The following is a 17,048-nucleotide window of genomic DNA, read 5'->3' on the forward strand; positions in this document are numbered from 1 at the left end:
CTTCCTGAAGAAGTCAATGTAAAACATTTCATTTAACCAGCATTACCCATTTCATCAGGTAAGAATAAACCTTTCTTTTAACTAGGGTAAACTATCACAACACCTGAGGCTGGAATAGCAGTGCGTTATCCCTATTAATCAGGAATAAACCTCTCCTCAAATGGGAGTAACCATCTCCTTATATACCTAGAGGTCTTTGGGAACCCTTGCATTAGGCAGGAGTATGCATGACATATGACCCAGGAACCATGTAATTATGTAGTATAAACATTTCCTGAGGTAGCAAACAGCATTCAGATAACAGTGCCTTAGACAGTAATATACATGTCATGAGAGTAAAGGCAGAACATTTCATTAGTCATAAACTAACCAGACAGTTAATTACCAGTTTCACTTGGGAGGAATAACCATTCCATTACCTAGAGCATTACTCAAAGCATATTTGAATGAACCCTTCATTGGGCATTCACTAAGGCATTTATAAGTGGTTATTCACTAAAGCATCTTAAAATGGACCTTTCATTAGGCAAACTACACATCGGCTGGTGCATGAATGAGCAGTAAATTGCTCCTATTAATCAGGGAACGTTCCCATAAGGCAAGGGAAAAACATCCATCAACAATGCAGCCCAATTTAATAATTATCTCACTGCAGGAGTACAAGGTTCCTACTGCAGAGGACCCACAGTGACCTTCGCGGGCCCAGTCCCCATGCCTGAAGGGCTTCTGTAATTAATTAGGGCCAACTGGGACCAGTCACCAGTTTTCCCCAGGGAGGGGCGAACTCGGGGCTCCCGGGGCCTTCTGCCCTCCTCCCTGGGGGTTTGCTATCTCCTCTCCGTTAATCTGGGCCAACGGGGCCCAACAACAATCTTCCCCAGGGGAGGGGCGAACTCGAGGTCTCATGCGACCTTCCGCCCTCCTCCCCGGGGGTTTACCTGGCTTCTTCGGCCCTTCCCGGGCCCTTGCGTAGGTTGGGCTGCAGATGAAGGCTTCAACCCTCCGTTAGGCCCTATCCGGCCCAGTGGTTCGGTGGGGCTGGTTGCAGGCCACAGGCAGTCCAGACGGGGCCCCGCGCCGGTTGGAGAGGGGCTTCCAGGCTCCTCCAGAGTCCTCGGACGGTGTTGTTGCTGGTTCCCAGGCTGGTCCGGGGCTTCAGTATCCTCCGGGGCCCAGAACCAGTCAGGTCGCGGCCACGTGGGAGGTGCGGGGCCGGCCGCCAATGGCAGTGCGGCCGGCTAGGGCACAATCTCCCAGGCCAATGGAAACGCGGCGGGGGTGGGATCTCTGACGCGCCCCCGTCACATGATGCAGGCAAGGGCTTCGGGGCCTGTCAGGCATAGCGCGGCCTGAGAGAAATTCCGGCGGCCCTCCTCTAGCACCGGGGGCCGCCGCAACGACATACCTCACGGGGGAGCCTCCTCAACCCAGTCGCCGGACTGGGGCAGCGATGAGGGCCGCAGCAGGTCTCCGCAATGGCAGCAGACAGCGCCTCGCAGTTATAGCGCCTCAGGGTCACCAGGGCGCTCGGCAGCACCACACAGGACGTCGATGTCAGCGCTTCGCCAGAGACAGAAGGTGAGCGCTTGGGCAGAGTGCAGTGCCTTGCAGGCAATAAGGTGCTTGAAGAGAAGCACGCTTCGGGATTCTAGCGCTTCACGGAGGGCTACAGTGCCTGAGTCTTTGATAGCTCAGTCAGCTCAGGGCACAGCGCGGGAAAGCAGTCCACAGCACTTGGGGGGCCTCGACAGGCTAGGCAGGACACAAATCAGAGCAGCACTCAGCAATCTCAGCACTACTTGAGGCAGCAACTTCCTCTGGCACCTCAGCGCTCCTCACAGGGACAGCAGGAGAAGGCTGGGAGAGCAGGGCTGACAACACAATCAGCGCAGGGTGCTAGCGCTTGGTAGTTTCCTTCGAAGCGCTTTCCGAGCACGGTTCACAGCAGGCCTTCACCACAGCGCTGAGCAGACACCAAAGTCTCCAGAACCACAGCGCTTCGCAAGGAGGCTGATCACAGCAGTCCAGGCACAGGTAGTTTAGTCAGGGAGAGCTAAACACAGTTCAGGCAGATCATGTAGTTCAGTAGAACCAACAGGACAGACCACACGTCCGTGGCAGACCAGAAAGAGGGATCCCAGATGGCGTCAGGGGGCACAGGGAGCAACACAGCGCCAATACCTGGGTGGTTCTTCAAATGTCCTGTGGTGATTCAGTCTCTTCTTGGCGCTTTATGTTCCTTGCGCCTTTGTAAGTTTCTTGGTTACTGGTTCCTTGATTTAGTTGCTTGGTTTCTTGTTCCTTGAAGGGGGGATAAATTGGTGGCTGGTGTTCCAAGTTCTTCTCAGCCAATCCCTTCAAGTGGTCCCTGGGGGTTCCCTTCCGCGGGGTTAGGTCAGTGGGGGGGGGAACAGGATACCTCAACACTTGTAAAGCAGCACACTAGGCCCTGTCATTCCAGCATCATAAGACCCTGCCCTGACCCCCACTGCCTATCCTCCTGCGTAGGTACTTCCCCAGGTCTTCTCTCAGTCCCTCTCCTCAGGAAAGTTTCCCTCCCTTTCCTTATATACTGCCAGTTGACAGTTGGTAGTGGCAGTTGGTGTCACCTCACCTCTCCCAGAAGGTTCCAGAGGCTTCCAGGAGGTTCCACCATTCTACCTGTGGACAGGCTGGCAGGCTAAGATGGATACATTGCCTGAGGGTTCCAGCCAGCCCCTGGCTACTAGAAAGCGCCCACTAAACCATGCTGCTGCAGCAGTGGTCTGTGGCAGCCATATTAGGGGTAGAAGGCACCTGCATTTTAACACTAGTTTTAAACTACACAGGGCATTCTCCACCACCCAAGGCCTACACACTGTTGTTTCAATAGGGGCATCCTAAATTAACAGGGGATAAAAAGCGAAAAATTTCTGGGGAAAGGGCCAAGTCTCACAACTCCTTTTACTGTACGCACTTTACTTAATAGCAAGTATTACGATTGTTGCAATTAACTTCTCTTGCATGAGAAAGAAGACTGCTCAATAAATAACCTTTTTATTGAAAACGCCCGTCTCTCTATTTCTCTGCAAAAACCCTGGTGAAACGAAGCATGCACGATTGACTGAGTGAAATAGCCATCTATTGTGTTCGCGAATCTGAAGATATATTTCTTATTCTTGGGGAACAAAGTTGTCATGTTATATGGTTGTCAGAAAGTAATCCCTTCTTGTTTATTCGAGAAAGTTTCTAGTGGCCTCTGAGCTAGCTGGCATTCACAATTAAGTCTAACATATTCAATAGAGACCTAGTTGACTTAAGTCCTACGTCTAAACTATTGTTTATGTTATTCCAATGCGCAGAGCCTATTGGGAATATAGGAACTACACTACAATATAAAAGTAGTAACACATTAGTGGAACCACCTTCTCAGTAGAAAACTGAGAAAGTCTTGGTTGGCAAAGAAAAAACATCAAAGACCATCTGGAACTCAGGAAAGCAGTGAAGGCTTCATTCTTCCCAAGATGGTGTCACAAAGGTCACTGAGGAACTCATTTGGAGGGTTGGATGAGGCAGAATTAATGGTCTTACATCGCCATTAAATAAGGTGCAGCAACAAAAACTCATTAAGAGAACAACTTTGGTCCTCACAAGACATTAACCGAAGGTCATAAGATACATGCATACTCTACATCCATGCACTCAACCAGTAAGCTACCACTGAGCAAATGCACTTCAGTGCCTCATCAGGGGTATGAAGAGCTATATAAATACCACTACAATACAAAAAAAAAAACACAGGTGTTTCGCCTCATGCAGCATAGCTCAGAGACAGCTGGATAAATAATGTAACTGAATGAGTGCCCAATATCAAACTATCTCAAGAGGAGAACAATTTTACCAACATTATCAGTTAGTATGTTAAGTAGAGCACTACAGAACTCAGTTGTAGATTCCATGTTATCTTTTTATGTCAGCTGTTAAATACTTGCTCAATACATTAACAGTCCCACAAAGGCGGTTCGATTGAAGTTCACAACTGTTTAGGGCGAAAGTTGATGATGTTAGAGGTATGCTACAGTCTTGAAGCTTACACTGCCAATTCTCAGTGGTGGAGAAAAATTGCACATCTCTGCATTATCAAAGAAATCTCCATCCACTGCTGCCTACAGTGTTGAAAATCACTACCCCATCGTTATTTTAAATTTAAAAAATACTAGGCCTGAAGAGCATGGTACAAAACTTTCAGGGGCATTAATAACAGTGCCGAGAAGGTAAAAGCAATGCAAGTTCACCATCACTGTCATTATGCCATTTCCAGAAAGTCAATACCTTTATCCACATTAGTTATAAAAAAAATGTAATTTGGGCAATGCTTACATTCCAAAAAGGGAATGGGTACAATTTTCCCTTATCTGGCAGTAAAACACATGAGAACACAGCAATACAAAAGTACACATTTCTAACTGTTGTTGTGCAGAAATAGAACTTGCAATGATTCCACTATGGCACCAATGTCTCTGTGAAAATAACTCAATATTAAAATAAACGTAAAAAGACTGAACAGATTGAGTAGTTGTATTTATTTCTGTCATTTTGACTGGTGGAAATGGCTAAGCAACATGTTCGACAGGACGTGAGCCTCTTCATCTCACTGTGGTCCGCCCAAACATCCTGTAATAATCCTAGTTACCCCGCTGGAAACCAGACGCTCCGAGCGGGAAAAGATGGCTGGTGATCCGCTGCGACTGTGGGATCACTTGGAGGGCGAAAGTGCTGAACGTGCCTACGGATAACGCCCTTCTGAGACAGGAACTTTGCTGAGGCTCTCCGGCCTACAGTGGAGTGGAGTCTCGGCTTGCGGTGCCCCCTTCCCTGCGCCTTTGACCCCTGGGCTGCCATTGGGTGGCCAGTTGCGGCTTTGTTTGCTGTCAGATGCCTGGGCGTGGAGGGCGGCGATCCTGCTGCGGATTCTGATCTGCCGAAGACGCCTGCTGGTGGGGCGGCCTGCTGCTGACCCCCGGCCGGATGTGCGGAGAATTTCTGGGACGCACTGCCAGAGATCGGCGTCCAAGACTTATTGGCGGTGGAGCAGCGTGTGGGGGCCCGATTACCCGGCAGACATTGGTGAGTAAGCGGTCTGCTGCGGGCCTGGTGGTGGTGCCGGTGGGTCGCGTCTGCACTTGGTGCCCCCACCCCCAGATTGCGGGACAAGTGCAGGGGCCGTGGGCTCCAGAGGTGGTGTGAACACGGGGGCCCACTGTTGCTATACTTCTGGGCAGAACTGGACTGTGGGTCTACCAGAACAACAAACTGGTAAGAGCAGGTCAAACCAGAACGCTGAGATGCTCCAACTCACTCCTGCTTATTCCACCAAAAATGAAAAAGAAAACCACCCATCGTTTTCTGGCAACTCTCCCAGGATATGGAACGCTCTCCCTGGAGTCCTCAGATGCAACCCTCCTTTCCTGTTTCAAAAGGGACCTCAAACTCCATCTCATTAACATATTCTTTCCGGAACAACGTCAACTAACATAGACCTCACTATTCCGAATTGACTCCCAGGATTGTTGGTGAACAGACTATGCTATTCACCTTGTTTTTTTGCAGTTATTTATTGTTCATGCTGTATTCTTTATCCGTGGTTTGCTTACTGACTGTCAGCCTTCTGGGTAAGGCAAGGCCCTTCTGTTTTTCACAATGTGTATGTGAAGCGCTCTGATACCTACGGGTCTGGCTAGCGCTATACAAAACGTTTAAAATAAGTTGCCCTGCAGCTTGGCGCATCTGTCCTGCTGCGGCGCCCCTGGTGAGCCTATGGGGACCACATGGACTTGGCTGAGGGCCCTGGAGGGCCCAACAAGGCGAGCAGAAGTAGGAGGGGCCCTGGGGCTGAATTGTTGGCCCAACTGCATGGCCTAGTACCTGTGTGAATTAAGGATCACTTGCTTCAGTCCTGCTGGTCTGGGGTCGCTGTACGTCTGAACCTTCTGGGGCAGGTTTGGCTCCAGCCTTTGCCTACTGCTGCGGGGCGGAGGAGCAGTGTTTACCATCCTGCTGCATCAGGGATATTTATGCGTTGGGCAGGTCCCTATGCTTTGACACACCTACTGGCCTGGCGCGATAGTGGACTCTCGTGGGGAGGACCTTTGGCACACAGATTGCACTGGTGGGCGTGACGCGAGTACGCGACTGAGTTCGCAATGGGCAAAGAGAAAGTCCAGAAGCCAACTGGACCCAACACCATCACGCAGTATGCTACCCCTAGACACCCCCGTGAAGCGGCTGACCAGACTAGAGGGACAGAAAGGGACCCGGGGGAGTATAAAGAGATGGAGAGCCCAGAGCCCACCAGGGCGGAACTCATGGCAGCCATCCACGGCTCTAGGAAGGCACTTGAGGACGGAATAGATATGGTCTGTGGATGTGAACCTACTACTCGCGGATCTCGGTAAGGTGGCTGACAAAGTCACGAGCGCAGAGATGGATATAGCAGAACTGAAAGGTGAGGTGGTAATCCTAAAGCAGCAAGTGGCTCACATGACCGTGACCACGAAGGCCCTGGAGAGTCCGTGCCGAAGAGGTGGAGGGCAGGGCGAGGCGCGGTAATAGCAGAGTGCTGGGCATACCGGTAGAGCGGAACAAGGAGCAGCTGAGAATTACCTGGAGGGTTGGATTCATACCAAACTGTGACCCAAGGGACTGTGTTTGTGATGGAGAGTGCACAGGACCCTCGCCCCTCACCCAGCTCCGGGGGCGCAGCCTCGAGCTATCCTAACTAAAATTCTCAACTATCAGGATAGAGACTACATCCTGAGAGCGGCAAGAGAACACCAGAACCTCCAGTATGAAAATAATAAAGTGGCTATCTACCCGGATTACACTAAGCAAGTTCAGGACTTTCGAAAATCCTTCCTAGGAGCGAAGCGTAAGCTGTGGGAACCGAACATGCAATATATGAATGAAATTAAATGAAATAATTGAAATGAAAAAGATTCTTATATAGCGCATGGCTACCCGGAGGCATCCCAGCGCTTGCAGCTACGAAAAGAAGAGGTCAAAGATGGAAGAGGTCAGATATCGTTATTTTGTAGGGAAAAGCCAGGTTTTTAATTTCTTACGGAAGGAAAGATGGTTGGGCTCCTGTCGAAGAGGGAGGGGCAGGGAGTTCCACAACTTTGAGGTGTTGTAGGAGAAGAGGCAACCACCCGTACGAGCCTTATTGATTCTGCTGACTTGTGTCAGGTTGAGCTCGTTGGAACGAAAGTTTCTGGAGGTTTTGTGTGGTTTGATCAGATTGGCAAGAATGGGGGGCCCTGTGCCCTGCAGATTTTTATGGGCTATACAGAGGGCCTTGAAGTGTACCCGTTCCTGTATGGGTAACCAGTGGCGTGATCTCAACGCTGGTTTGGCTGAGGAGCGGTGGTTAGTGCTCGTCAGCAATCTAGCGGCAGAGTTCTGCACCACCTGTAGTTTCTGGATTACAGAGACCGGGGCTCCCAGGTAGAGCACGTTACCGTAATCCAGCCTCGACAGGATCATGGCTTGGACCAAGATTTTTTTGACTCTGTCGGGCAGTTTAGGGAGGATTTTACGAATAGATTTAAGCAAGCAGAAGCAGGTGGCTGCACTTTTTCTGGCTTGTACTTTAAAAGTAAGATCGTCATCTAGCCAAAAGCCCAGGCTCTTTATCACGCTTTTTGGAGTTGGGCTAGCACCCATAGAAGGTGGCCATAGCGTGGGGGAATTGAATGATGCCTTCCTGCCCAATAACATCAATTCGGTCTTTTGGTTGTTGAGTTTTAGCTGGGACAAGCCCATCCACTTTGATACCTCTTCAAGACAGTCACTCAGACTCGTGTGGGATAGCTCAGCCTGATTCAGAGAGACCACGAGCTGAGTATCATCAGCATAGCGGATCAGTTCAATTCCGTAGGGCGCCACTATCTTAGCTAGGGGGGACATGTACACATTAAAAAGTGTGGGGCTAAGGGAGGAGACCTGTGGAACCCCACACTGCAGGGGTAGTGGCGCGGAGTGGCAGTCTCCTTCAAATAATTTTAAAAATCTCTCAGAAAGAAAGGATTCAAGCCAGGAAAGAGCTTTTCCCGAGACTCCGATTTCGTTTAGGCGGGCTAGAAGGATACGGTGTCTTACTGTATCAAAGGCGGCACCTAGGTCTAGGAGGATGATGGCCACATTGCCACCTGTGTCCAAGATCCACCTAGACTCTTCCACCACCTTAATGAGTGCCGTCTCCGTCCCTTGGCCCAGGTGGAAGCCTGTTTGAGAAGGATGGAGTAAATTAGAGCCTTCCAGGAATGAAGACAATTGCTGGTTTATAAATGTTTCTGCCAGTTTACTAATGCCCGGGAGAAGGGAGATGGGCCGGTAGTTGGATAGGTCTCCAGGGTCCAGGTTGGGTTTTTTTAACAGCGGTTTGGCCATGGCCATTTTCCAGTCCCGTGGGACTGTGCCTGTTTCGATCGAGGTGTTGATCAGGTTAATAACTGGAGCCTCCATGATGGGCAGGACTAGCTTCAGGGTGTTAATTGGGACGGGGTCAAGGGGAGAGCCACTTTTGATTGAGTTGAGAAGGGGTGTAATAATTCCTTGGTGAGTGGAGCGAAAGAAGAGAGTTCGGGGTGGAGCCTTGAGAGAGGGGTTTAGATAGCGGCGGAGGATCGGAGGTGGTGATGGGTGGGAGGACCAGGAGAATGTTTTGGATCTTAGTGTGGAAGAGGAGTGCCAGTTCTTCACAACGAGGACCAGATGATTGGGGGGCCAAGAGGGAGGGGGGGGGGGGAGGGGGGTCAGGGGGTTTTAACAGACTTGACAATAGTGAAGATTTCTTTCGATGGGCTAGGGGATGCAATGATTTTCTCGGTGTAGAAGGCTATTTTTGTAGTTTTTAGCGCAGCTTTATAGGTTTTGATGGAGGCTCTATATTTGGTTTTAATCTCTGGATCGAAATTTTTCCTCCATAGTCTCTCCTCTTTTTTACAGCTCTGTTTGAGTTTTCGGAGCTCTGGACTGAACCAAGGATGATTGATAGATCCCCTTTTTTGGGTTACGGATTTCCTAGGCAGGGTGACGTCCAGTGAGTTCTCTATCCACTGGTTGAACTCTGAGTTCGCTAGGTTTATGTCAGGATTGGCGGACGGTAAGATGATCCTTAGTGCTTCCGACCATTCGTTTGTCTTGAGTTTGGACCAGAGTCTTGTTTGTTTAGTACTAGACTGTTTGACCGGGGCTGGGGGAGGGACGTTCCAGGAGAAAGGTATAATGAAGTAGTCTGACCATGGGATGGGGTTCGAATACAAAGTAGTTAGATCGGAGATATTGGAAAAAATGGGATCAAGCAAGTGTCCCTTTATATGTGTGGGCTTTTGAATTCTTTGAATCATTTCGCAAGTCTCTAGATCATGGGTCAGATCCGCGGCTATCGTATCATGTGGATCATCGAAATGGAGGTTCAGATCTCCTAGTATAGTGAAATTGGAAGCCGAGCTGGGGAGGTTCATGACCGCTTCTAGCAGTGTATTGTGATATTGTCCTAGGGATCCTGGGGGACGGTAGACTAGAAGCCCCGTAAAGGAGGCTGAGGGTGAGAGAGTGATCGAAAAATGGACGTTTTCACAGTCCCGCAATGGGCTGTCTAAAAAGCGACAGACTAAATGATCCTTATAAAGGATAGCGATCCCACCACCTACGTTCCTGGTTCGGTCAAGGTGCTGGATTAAGTAGCCCGGAGGCAGGGCCTGAACAATATCTGGGCCTGAACTGGGTCCTAACCATGTTTTGGTGAGAAACAATGCATCCAATGCCGCATCCTGAAGTAAAAATGAGATCTCAGAGGCATGTTTTGGCAGGGAGCAGCAGTTCAAAAGTGCCATATTCAGGTTTTGTGCTTGTTTCTGCCTGATCTCTGCTGGTTTGATCAGTTGATAGGGACAGTGTCGGCAGTGATATTGATTGTATGAAGGGTCTAACGAATGTTTGCACATGGAATTAGGTAGGGTTGTGGCATGGTTTAATTGCAAACGGTAGGAGTGTGAGTATGTGGTTGGGTCAAATGAGGGAAGGACAGAGTGACTGGCCCCTGGGCCAGTCCTGGCGCAGACGGGCAGGACTCTGGCATGACTCCGGCGCGTCCGCCACACGCGTCCGCTACGCGGAGGGGTGCCGTCCCCTTTTATAGGAAGCTAGAGCGCACCAGAGCGCTCAGTCACATCCAAGATGGCCGCTGTCGATGCTTCGTCTCCCCGGGACCACACTCTCAGCGTCAATGGTCGGCTGAGAGTGGGCTCGAGCAGCGAAGAGAAGAGGCTGAAGTGTCTGCCAAACGAAACGCTTATTAATCAAGCGGAAAGGCACCACGAGTAAAAAACAATAAAACAATTCTTAAATCAAGCGAGGGTGATGGTGGCAGAGTTATGAACACACAATTAAAAGCGAGAGAGAGGACCTCCCGGCTTCCGCCTCAGGAGGGTGAAATAAGCGCAGCTTGCTATATGCTCCTGTATCCTGCCAAGCTGAAGGTGATCTCGGGAGGCAAAGCGAAATTCTTTGATTCGCCGGAGAATGTCTGGGAGTGGCTGGAGATCCGTGGTGATGGTCTGCCGCCGGGAGAAGCGAGGGGTCAGAAACGATGATGGAGGACACGTCTGGACAGGGCCCGCCAGCAGCAGCAGAATCGAGCGGAGTCGGAGAGTGCTGCGGAGGATCACGGTGGGCGAAGATGGAACGCTGCAATCAAATCCCCTTGTGAAGGGTACTGTGGACATTGACTTGCTGGTAGATGCTTCTGCTGATCCCGATTTACAGGATCAGACTCTACAATTAACAATGGACTCTGTCCCTGAGACTTTGTTGGAAGGTCTTCCTGGGGTAGAAAGTAATTAAACAGTAAACACAGGGCCCCAACGTTGCTCGCTGGACCAGGACTACTCATAGAAGTGCGGTAACACTGTATGGTGTGATCTGTTGCTGTGTGGGATGGCGGGTAGCCTGGGTGCGAGGGAGGGGGAGAACTGAGACACTTGCATGCTTGAATGGACTCTGGGTTGGACATTTTCCGGTTTATGTATATATGTAGGGTATGTACTCCCAAATGGCAGCGGTCCTCCAGTTCCGTACAGGGCGAGCGGAATGGGGATGAGACTTTTTTTGTTGCCCGTTGGGCTTAGTAAGATGCGGTGTACGTCCTGGCACAAGCGGTGGGTGGGCAGTATAGTCTGCGATGTTAGTCGAGTATGGTCCATGGGTGGGTGGGTATTGTTTGCTCAGTTGTGTGAACGTGCATTGTGTTACGAAGAAGGGCGTGTCATTGCAGGAGAGTGATGAGTCCTGGCACATGGACAGACCGTGTGTACGAGTAAAGGACTATGGCGCGCGTGGAGAAGTTTCTTAGTTGGAACGTTAGGGGGTTGGGTAACTGCACTAAACGGCCTAGAGTCTGGTCATTCCTTAAGCGACATAACAATGTTTGTATGCCTGCAAGAGACGCATCTGGACGATGCAGGCGAAAAAATGGAGGGGTCAGGTGTTTTAGTCGTCCTACTATACTTATGGCAGGGGGTGCTGATTTGGGTGGCACCCAGTGCCCCTTTTACGATACAGTATACCAAAGCAGATGTAGAAGGTCGCTATGTGTTATTAATTGGCAAGCTGGTTGGTAGAGACGTTAGCATACTAAATACTTATGCCCAAAATATTGTTGAGAAACATTTGTGGCCTTGCAGGATTTGATCACTGCAGACTTGGACATTCCACTACTATGGTTAGGAGATGTGCTGGTCCCCGAGCTGGACAGATGTCCGCGCAGAAAAGGGTACCAAGCGGCATATGACCAAGCAGTGGCAGAGACTGATGAGTGACCTGGGCCTCCGGGATGTTTGGAGAGACCACCAACTCAGAAAATATTTCCCTGTTTTACAACCACTCATAATACGCATAGTAGGTTAGACAGGGTGCTGGTGACAAGAGTACCCTGCATTTATGGAAGCGGAGATTACTCATTTGGCACATTTTCTGTCTGATCATGCAGCACTGTGCTGTTCGGTTCAGTGGGCAGCCGGGGAGCAGGGCCCCAGTAGTTGGTGGTTACCCGCCGATATCCGGGAAGACCAGGTGGGGAGAAAGGCACGCTGACAGAGTACATGCCTCTTAATTGAGGCATTGTCAGTACTAGAGCCAATGAGTGGGACGCGACGAAGGCCTTGGTCCGATGAGGCGGCAATGGGATGGACGTATGGCATTTTGAAACAATTGCAGTCCGAGCTGCGGGTTTGGAAGGAATCCCTGGCTGAGCTCCAGTCAGGGCCACAAGGGCAAGATGATACCATGAGCGAGAGTGTGCACTGCGTGAGCAGGTTGTGGATACGTGGGATAGGCCGGACCAGTATACGCTTACGAAGAATCGACAACAGCTGCATGCGGAGGGATACAAATCTGGCCGATTACTGGCATGACTATTGCGTAAGGAACATGCCCCCCCCACTAATTATTAGTCTCCGCAGCAAGTCCGGTGAGCTGGTCTATGCTCTGGCAGATATGCTGGAGTTGTTTCGGTAGCACCTGCAGAAAGTGTACAGGGCTGACTCCTTGGTCAGAGCTGACCTTTATATCTCTTTCTTGGAGGGTCTCCAGCTGAGGCAGCTCTAGGAAGAAGTTAGGGCGGAGCTGGATGCGCGGATTAGTGAGGAGGAGTTAACCGCGGCAATAGCAGACATCCCTAGGGACAAGGTCCAGGGGGGAGACAGGCTGCCCATCGAGTATTACCAGGCATACTCAGCACAGTTGGTTCAGCCGTTGTTGCAGACCTTTAATGAGTCCTTTGATAGTGTAATATTGCCCCCTACGATGCGCGAGATTTGCATGGTCCGGAAGCTGGGTGGGGATGTTCAGGACCCTGCGGCATACCAACCATTGACAATGATAAACATAGACGTTAAAATGCTATGCAAAGTGCTGGCCAAACGGCTGGGACCACACATGGGCTACTTAGTTCAGGAGAACCAGAGCCGTTTTATCCCAGGCCGTAGTACCTCCATGAACATACGACTGTTGGCGCATATACTGCATGAGACGCAGATGGCCTTTGAGGAGATGGCACTGGTCTCTATTTAACTTGAAAAAGCGTTTGACATGGGGGCCTGCGGATATCTGTTGGAAATTCTCGCTTTTGTAGGTGGGTCAAGGGTCAAAATATTATTTACGAACCTCGCGGTACGTGTGCGGTTGGTTGCTGAGGCGAGGTACACAGCAGGGATGCCCACTGTCGCTGCTGCGGTTTGCTCTGGCCATTGAGCCTATGGCGGTATGGGCAAGACAGGATCTAGATTGTTGGGGCATTCCAATCGGGAATGGTTCTCACCTTATCTCGTTGTATGCGGAGGATGCGCTGTTCTATGTTACGTCCCCGCGTTAGGCTAAACCGAAATTGCTGCGGTTGATGGACCAATTTGTGGTATACTCGGGATTGCGCATCAATAGACGTAAGTTCGTTGCGATCCCCCTGGCAGGACTGAGATATAGTAGGGCGGAGGAGCTGCCTCGTCTGAGTGTGAGATGGGAGACGGATCACTTTAGATACCTGGGGGTGCAGGTGGCACTCAGGGATGCTAGGTTACTTCAGTGGAATATAACCAGAGTAGTTGAGTCGAGACACTAGGCCCTCCAGGTTTCGAGACACCAGACACTCCAGGAGCTTCCCTACATCAATACCTTGGGTACAGGAGTACCTGCATCAATGAGGATTATTGGTGTACAGACAGGACACTACAGACGAGCAAGACCAATCTGCATGTTGAGAGACTCCAAGTACAGCGAGACCCATGACATGAGTGGCCAAGCAGTCCTGTTTTCCCCTCCTCTGCAAAACTGAAGACAACCATGAGAGCCTAAAACACAAGCAACCCGCCGGACAAACACCTCTGCACCAGAGCCTCCCCCCCACACCCGTCTGGGTACACGACAACAGAACTGTACTCTTGCACTAGAGAACCACACAAGCAGAGTCCCCCTTTGGGTTCTGCTGGATTTGTCCCCAAGTTCCGACTTGCAGCCTTTTTGTTAGAGGTACCCCTTCCTGCAACTTGAACTTGTAGCGCTCAAATCTACAATGGGACCAGCTTCTCTGCAATCGCAACCGTTTGCAAGTATATGTATGCAGTGTATGTTTCACCCATAGGATAACATTAGCAGGTTCGAGGCTCAGCTCAAAAAACGTTATTTGAGGATTTTACTGTTTTTCTGTAAAAGCTATAACTCTGAAAGTACTGAACTGATTCCAATGATCTTGGTGTCTAAATTACATAAAAATGTGTTATTTTTCTAAATTGGTCTCGGATTTCTTCAGTGTGTGTCTCCTTTGTTGCCTCTGAGTGATTAGCCTAAGCTGCCAGAAACCTTTGTAAATGATTGAGAAGCCTCTGTTCTCATAGGGATTAATTAGAAGAAGCTATAGCTCAAAGTCTGTATTGAGAAACAGTCTTTAGGCCAAGCAGTCTACCTCTTCTCTATTCAAGTTGCAACAGTACTGAGGGTATCGTTCTTAACCCACTGAGGCACACAGTCAAAGTTTCGGCCTCTGGTTACACCCTTCCACTACGTAGGGGTGAAGAGCTTCTTCAAAGTAAAAGGTGATCTCCAGATATGCTGCAAGGCTCCGCTTATGTACAGTCTTGTGGTACCTGGCAAAAATAGGAAGGAACCCATAACGTCAAAGTACATTTCATGTGGAAGAGTGTCACATCTGTAAAATAATTACCCTCTAGGAAGCTGGCACTCACAATTTTTCATGGTCTGCTTATGTGGGCAGTAATGCAAGAATATGTATTTAATAAAGCTAAAGACATTTGATCTTAGCAACGACCAAAGGCTAACATTTTTTTGCTGTTTAATGAAATAGTGTCCTGCCCTGCACCCATTAAAAGTTCTAATCTGGTAATCGCAAAATGACCATGTTACCTCCTACAATACCAAGGTTAATTCCCCATGGATTCTTCTCTATATAATGCAAGTTCAATCCTAAACTGTGGACACAACTTACTCAGGGTCAGCGATGCCCTAAATAGATTTGTATTAATTTATTTATGTGTAAAGCCACTACACTAAACAGATACACGTCTTTACATATCCAAATAATTCTTAATGTGAAACAAAATCACAAATAGAAAATAATTTACAGTACACACACACAAAGTGTGCTCAGAAGAGGTTTCTTTTAGCTAGGATAATGATGCTGGTTGTAAGAATCCCTACCTACCTTCATTTTAGCTTCAATCCATTTCATGCTTGTAGCGGCTGCAAAAGAAGATAATTTGTTTAAAAGTCTAATGGAAGCAGGAAAATAGAAATGCTATACATCTTCATGGTGGGACAGAACACACACAATCAAACTCTTCTCCCATAAATGAGATCCTGTTCTTGAACAGCACTTAGATTCTTCCAATTGTTTTTTCCTATGACCCCCCCCCCCCACCCCACTGTAAAACCCAGTTCTTTACTGCACCCATCTTTCCTACTTCCCTTAGTCCTTCATACTCCTCTCCTTCCTTTACATAAATGAAATTTAGGTAGCAAATACAATGTCAGTCTTCATCCGTCACTCCTCCCTTCACATCAATGACATTTCTCCAGCGGCAGCAAGGTAAATGCTGCCTTATTTCCCCCCATATAAACAGAAAAAACTCCCAAACAAAGAAGGCTGTGATGAAGCTCACAAATACACTGTCCCATTAATATAGATGAGTGGCAAACAGAGCTAGCTGCCACAAGATGCTTTAATTTTATTGCCAGCTAGCATGAGGGAGTGGAGTCTCTAAAGAGAAAATGTGTTTTTATGCAAATCGAAAGCTAAAATCAAAGCATGAGTTTCATAAAAAACACACAAAGACGCAGATAGTTTCCAATTAATAGGTTTTCATCATATACCATTAGGTTTTCATCTTTCAAAGCTGCTTAGAAATAGTCGCATAAAGAACGAGAACTATTTTTTAATCCCCAGGAAAAGCTTTAGAAATCAAGGAGGTAACTACTGTCAAATCAAAATTTTATTTAGAGTCCTGGCAACAACAGTTTCATCTGGTACATAAACAAGACCTCCATGGCTGTCCTAGAAAAAAATTTCAACAACTGCAGTTCCTTGACAGCAGGAGGGAACGAATGCCTGGAAGGCAGCATCGCAATGGAAATGAGGAGTATTTAGCAGTGAGTAACATACCTGCTTATGAGAACAATAAGAGCCAGGGGTTCTGCTAATCTGCATAAACCACCCCAAACCAATGGAGGAAGTCTTCCCAGACTTCTTAGAGCTCAATGAAATACAAAATAAAAATAGTATCATCGGTCACTTTCAGAGATAGCACAGGTGTAGGTACTTCCCGATCACCAATACCGGTTGCAATTTGCGACTAGTATTTCTGTGACCACAATATTTTTATTGTAGACCAACCTATGTACGAATAGGTTGGTTTGCAAAAAAGGATTAACAATCTACCCTATATTATTAACATTCAAGAGATAGGTCACAAATTGTGAATCACCCCTACTGGATGTCACTAGGATGGTGGCTTGCTGATGTCAACAGACCAGTGTGTCTGATTTCCTCTCAATAAAGGAAACACATTTTTTTCTGTAAATGCAGCCCATTTTCCTTAAAGGAAATAAGCCCACCTTTAAAAAGATCGGTTTACAGCCTACAAATCCCAAAACTGTTTAACCTTCACCCAGGAGAAGGTGCCCAAAAGAACCCCTTCCCATCTGCAAATGAGTTACCACCGCCTTGGAGGAATTAGTAACTTTTCAAATGTTTGCAACCTGATTTGCAGTCGCAGAACATGGATACCGAACTGCAATTTGAAAGTGAGACTTTAAACATGCCTACATTCGGTAACCACTTCTAAACCTATTTTGCGATCTGGTAATTCTTTACTTTATTTCAAAATGGGTTTAGTAAATACCAAAAAGCAAATTTAGAAGTTGCAAAATATCACATTTTTGGGAATCGCATGATTTGCAATTGCAAAGTAGCTTAGTGCCTCAGGCCGATACTCATTTCCAGA

At 48.4% G+C, this 17,048-nt stretch overlaps 1 protein-coding gene across 4 annotated transcripts in view; it reads right to left on the reverse strand.

The window, feature by feature from the left end:
• The window catches only part of UBLCP1 (ubiquitin like domain containing CTD phosphatase 1), a 261,687-nt gene that overhangs the window by 157,609 nt on the left and 87,030 nt on the right, over positions 1-17,048 (reverse strand). For all 4 annotated transcript variants that reach the window (XM_086931215.1, XM_086931213.1, XM_086931214.1 and 1 more), the window contains exon 7: positions 15,251-15,288. In XM_086931215.1, coding sequence (XP_086787341.1) covers positions 15,251-15,288 — 38 coding nt within the window. The remainder of the gene's footprint in view (positions 1-15,250; positions 15,289-17,048) is intronic.

This window comes from Lissotriton vulgaris, chromosome 7 (genome assembly GCF_964263255.1).
Source record: "Lissotriton vulgaris chromosome 7, aLisVul1.2, whole genome shotgun sequence".
Lineage (NCBI taxonomy): Eukaryota > Metazoa > Chordata > Amphibia > Caudata > Salamandridae > Lissotriton > Lissotriton vulgaris.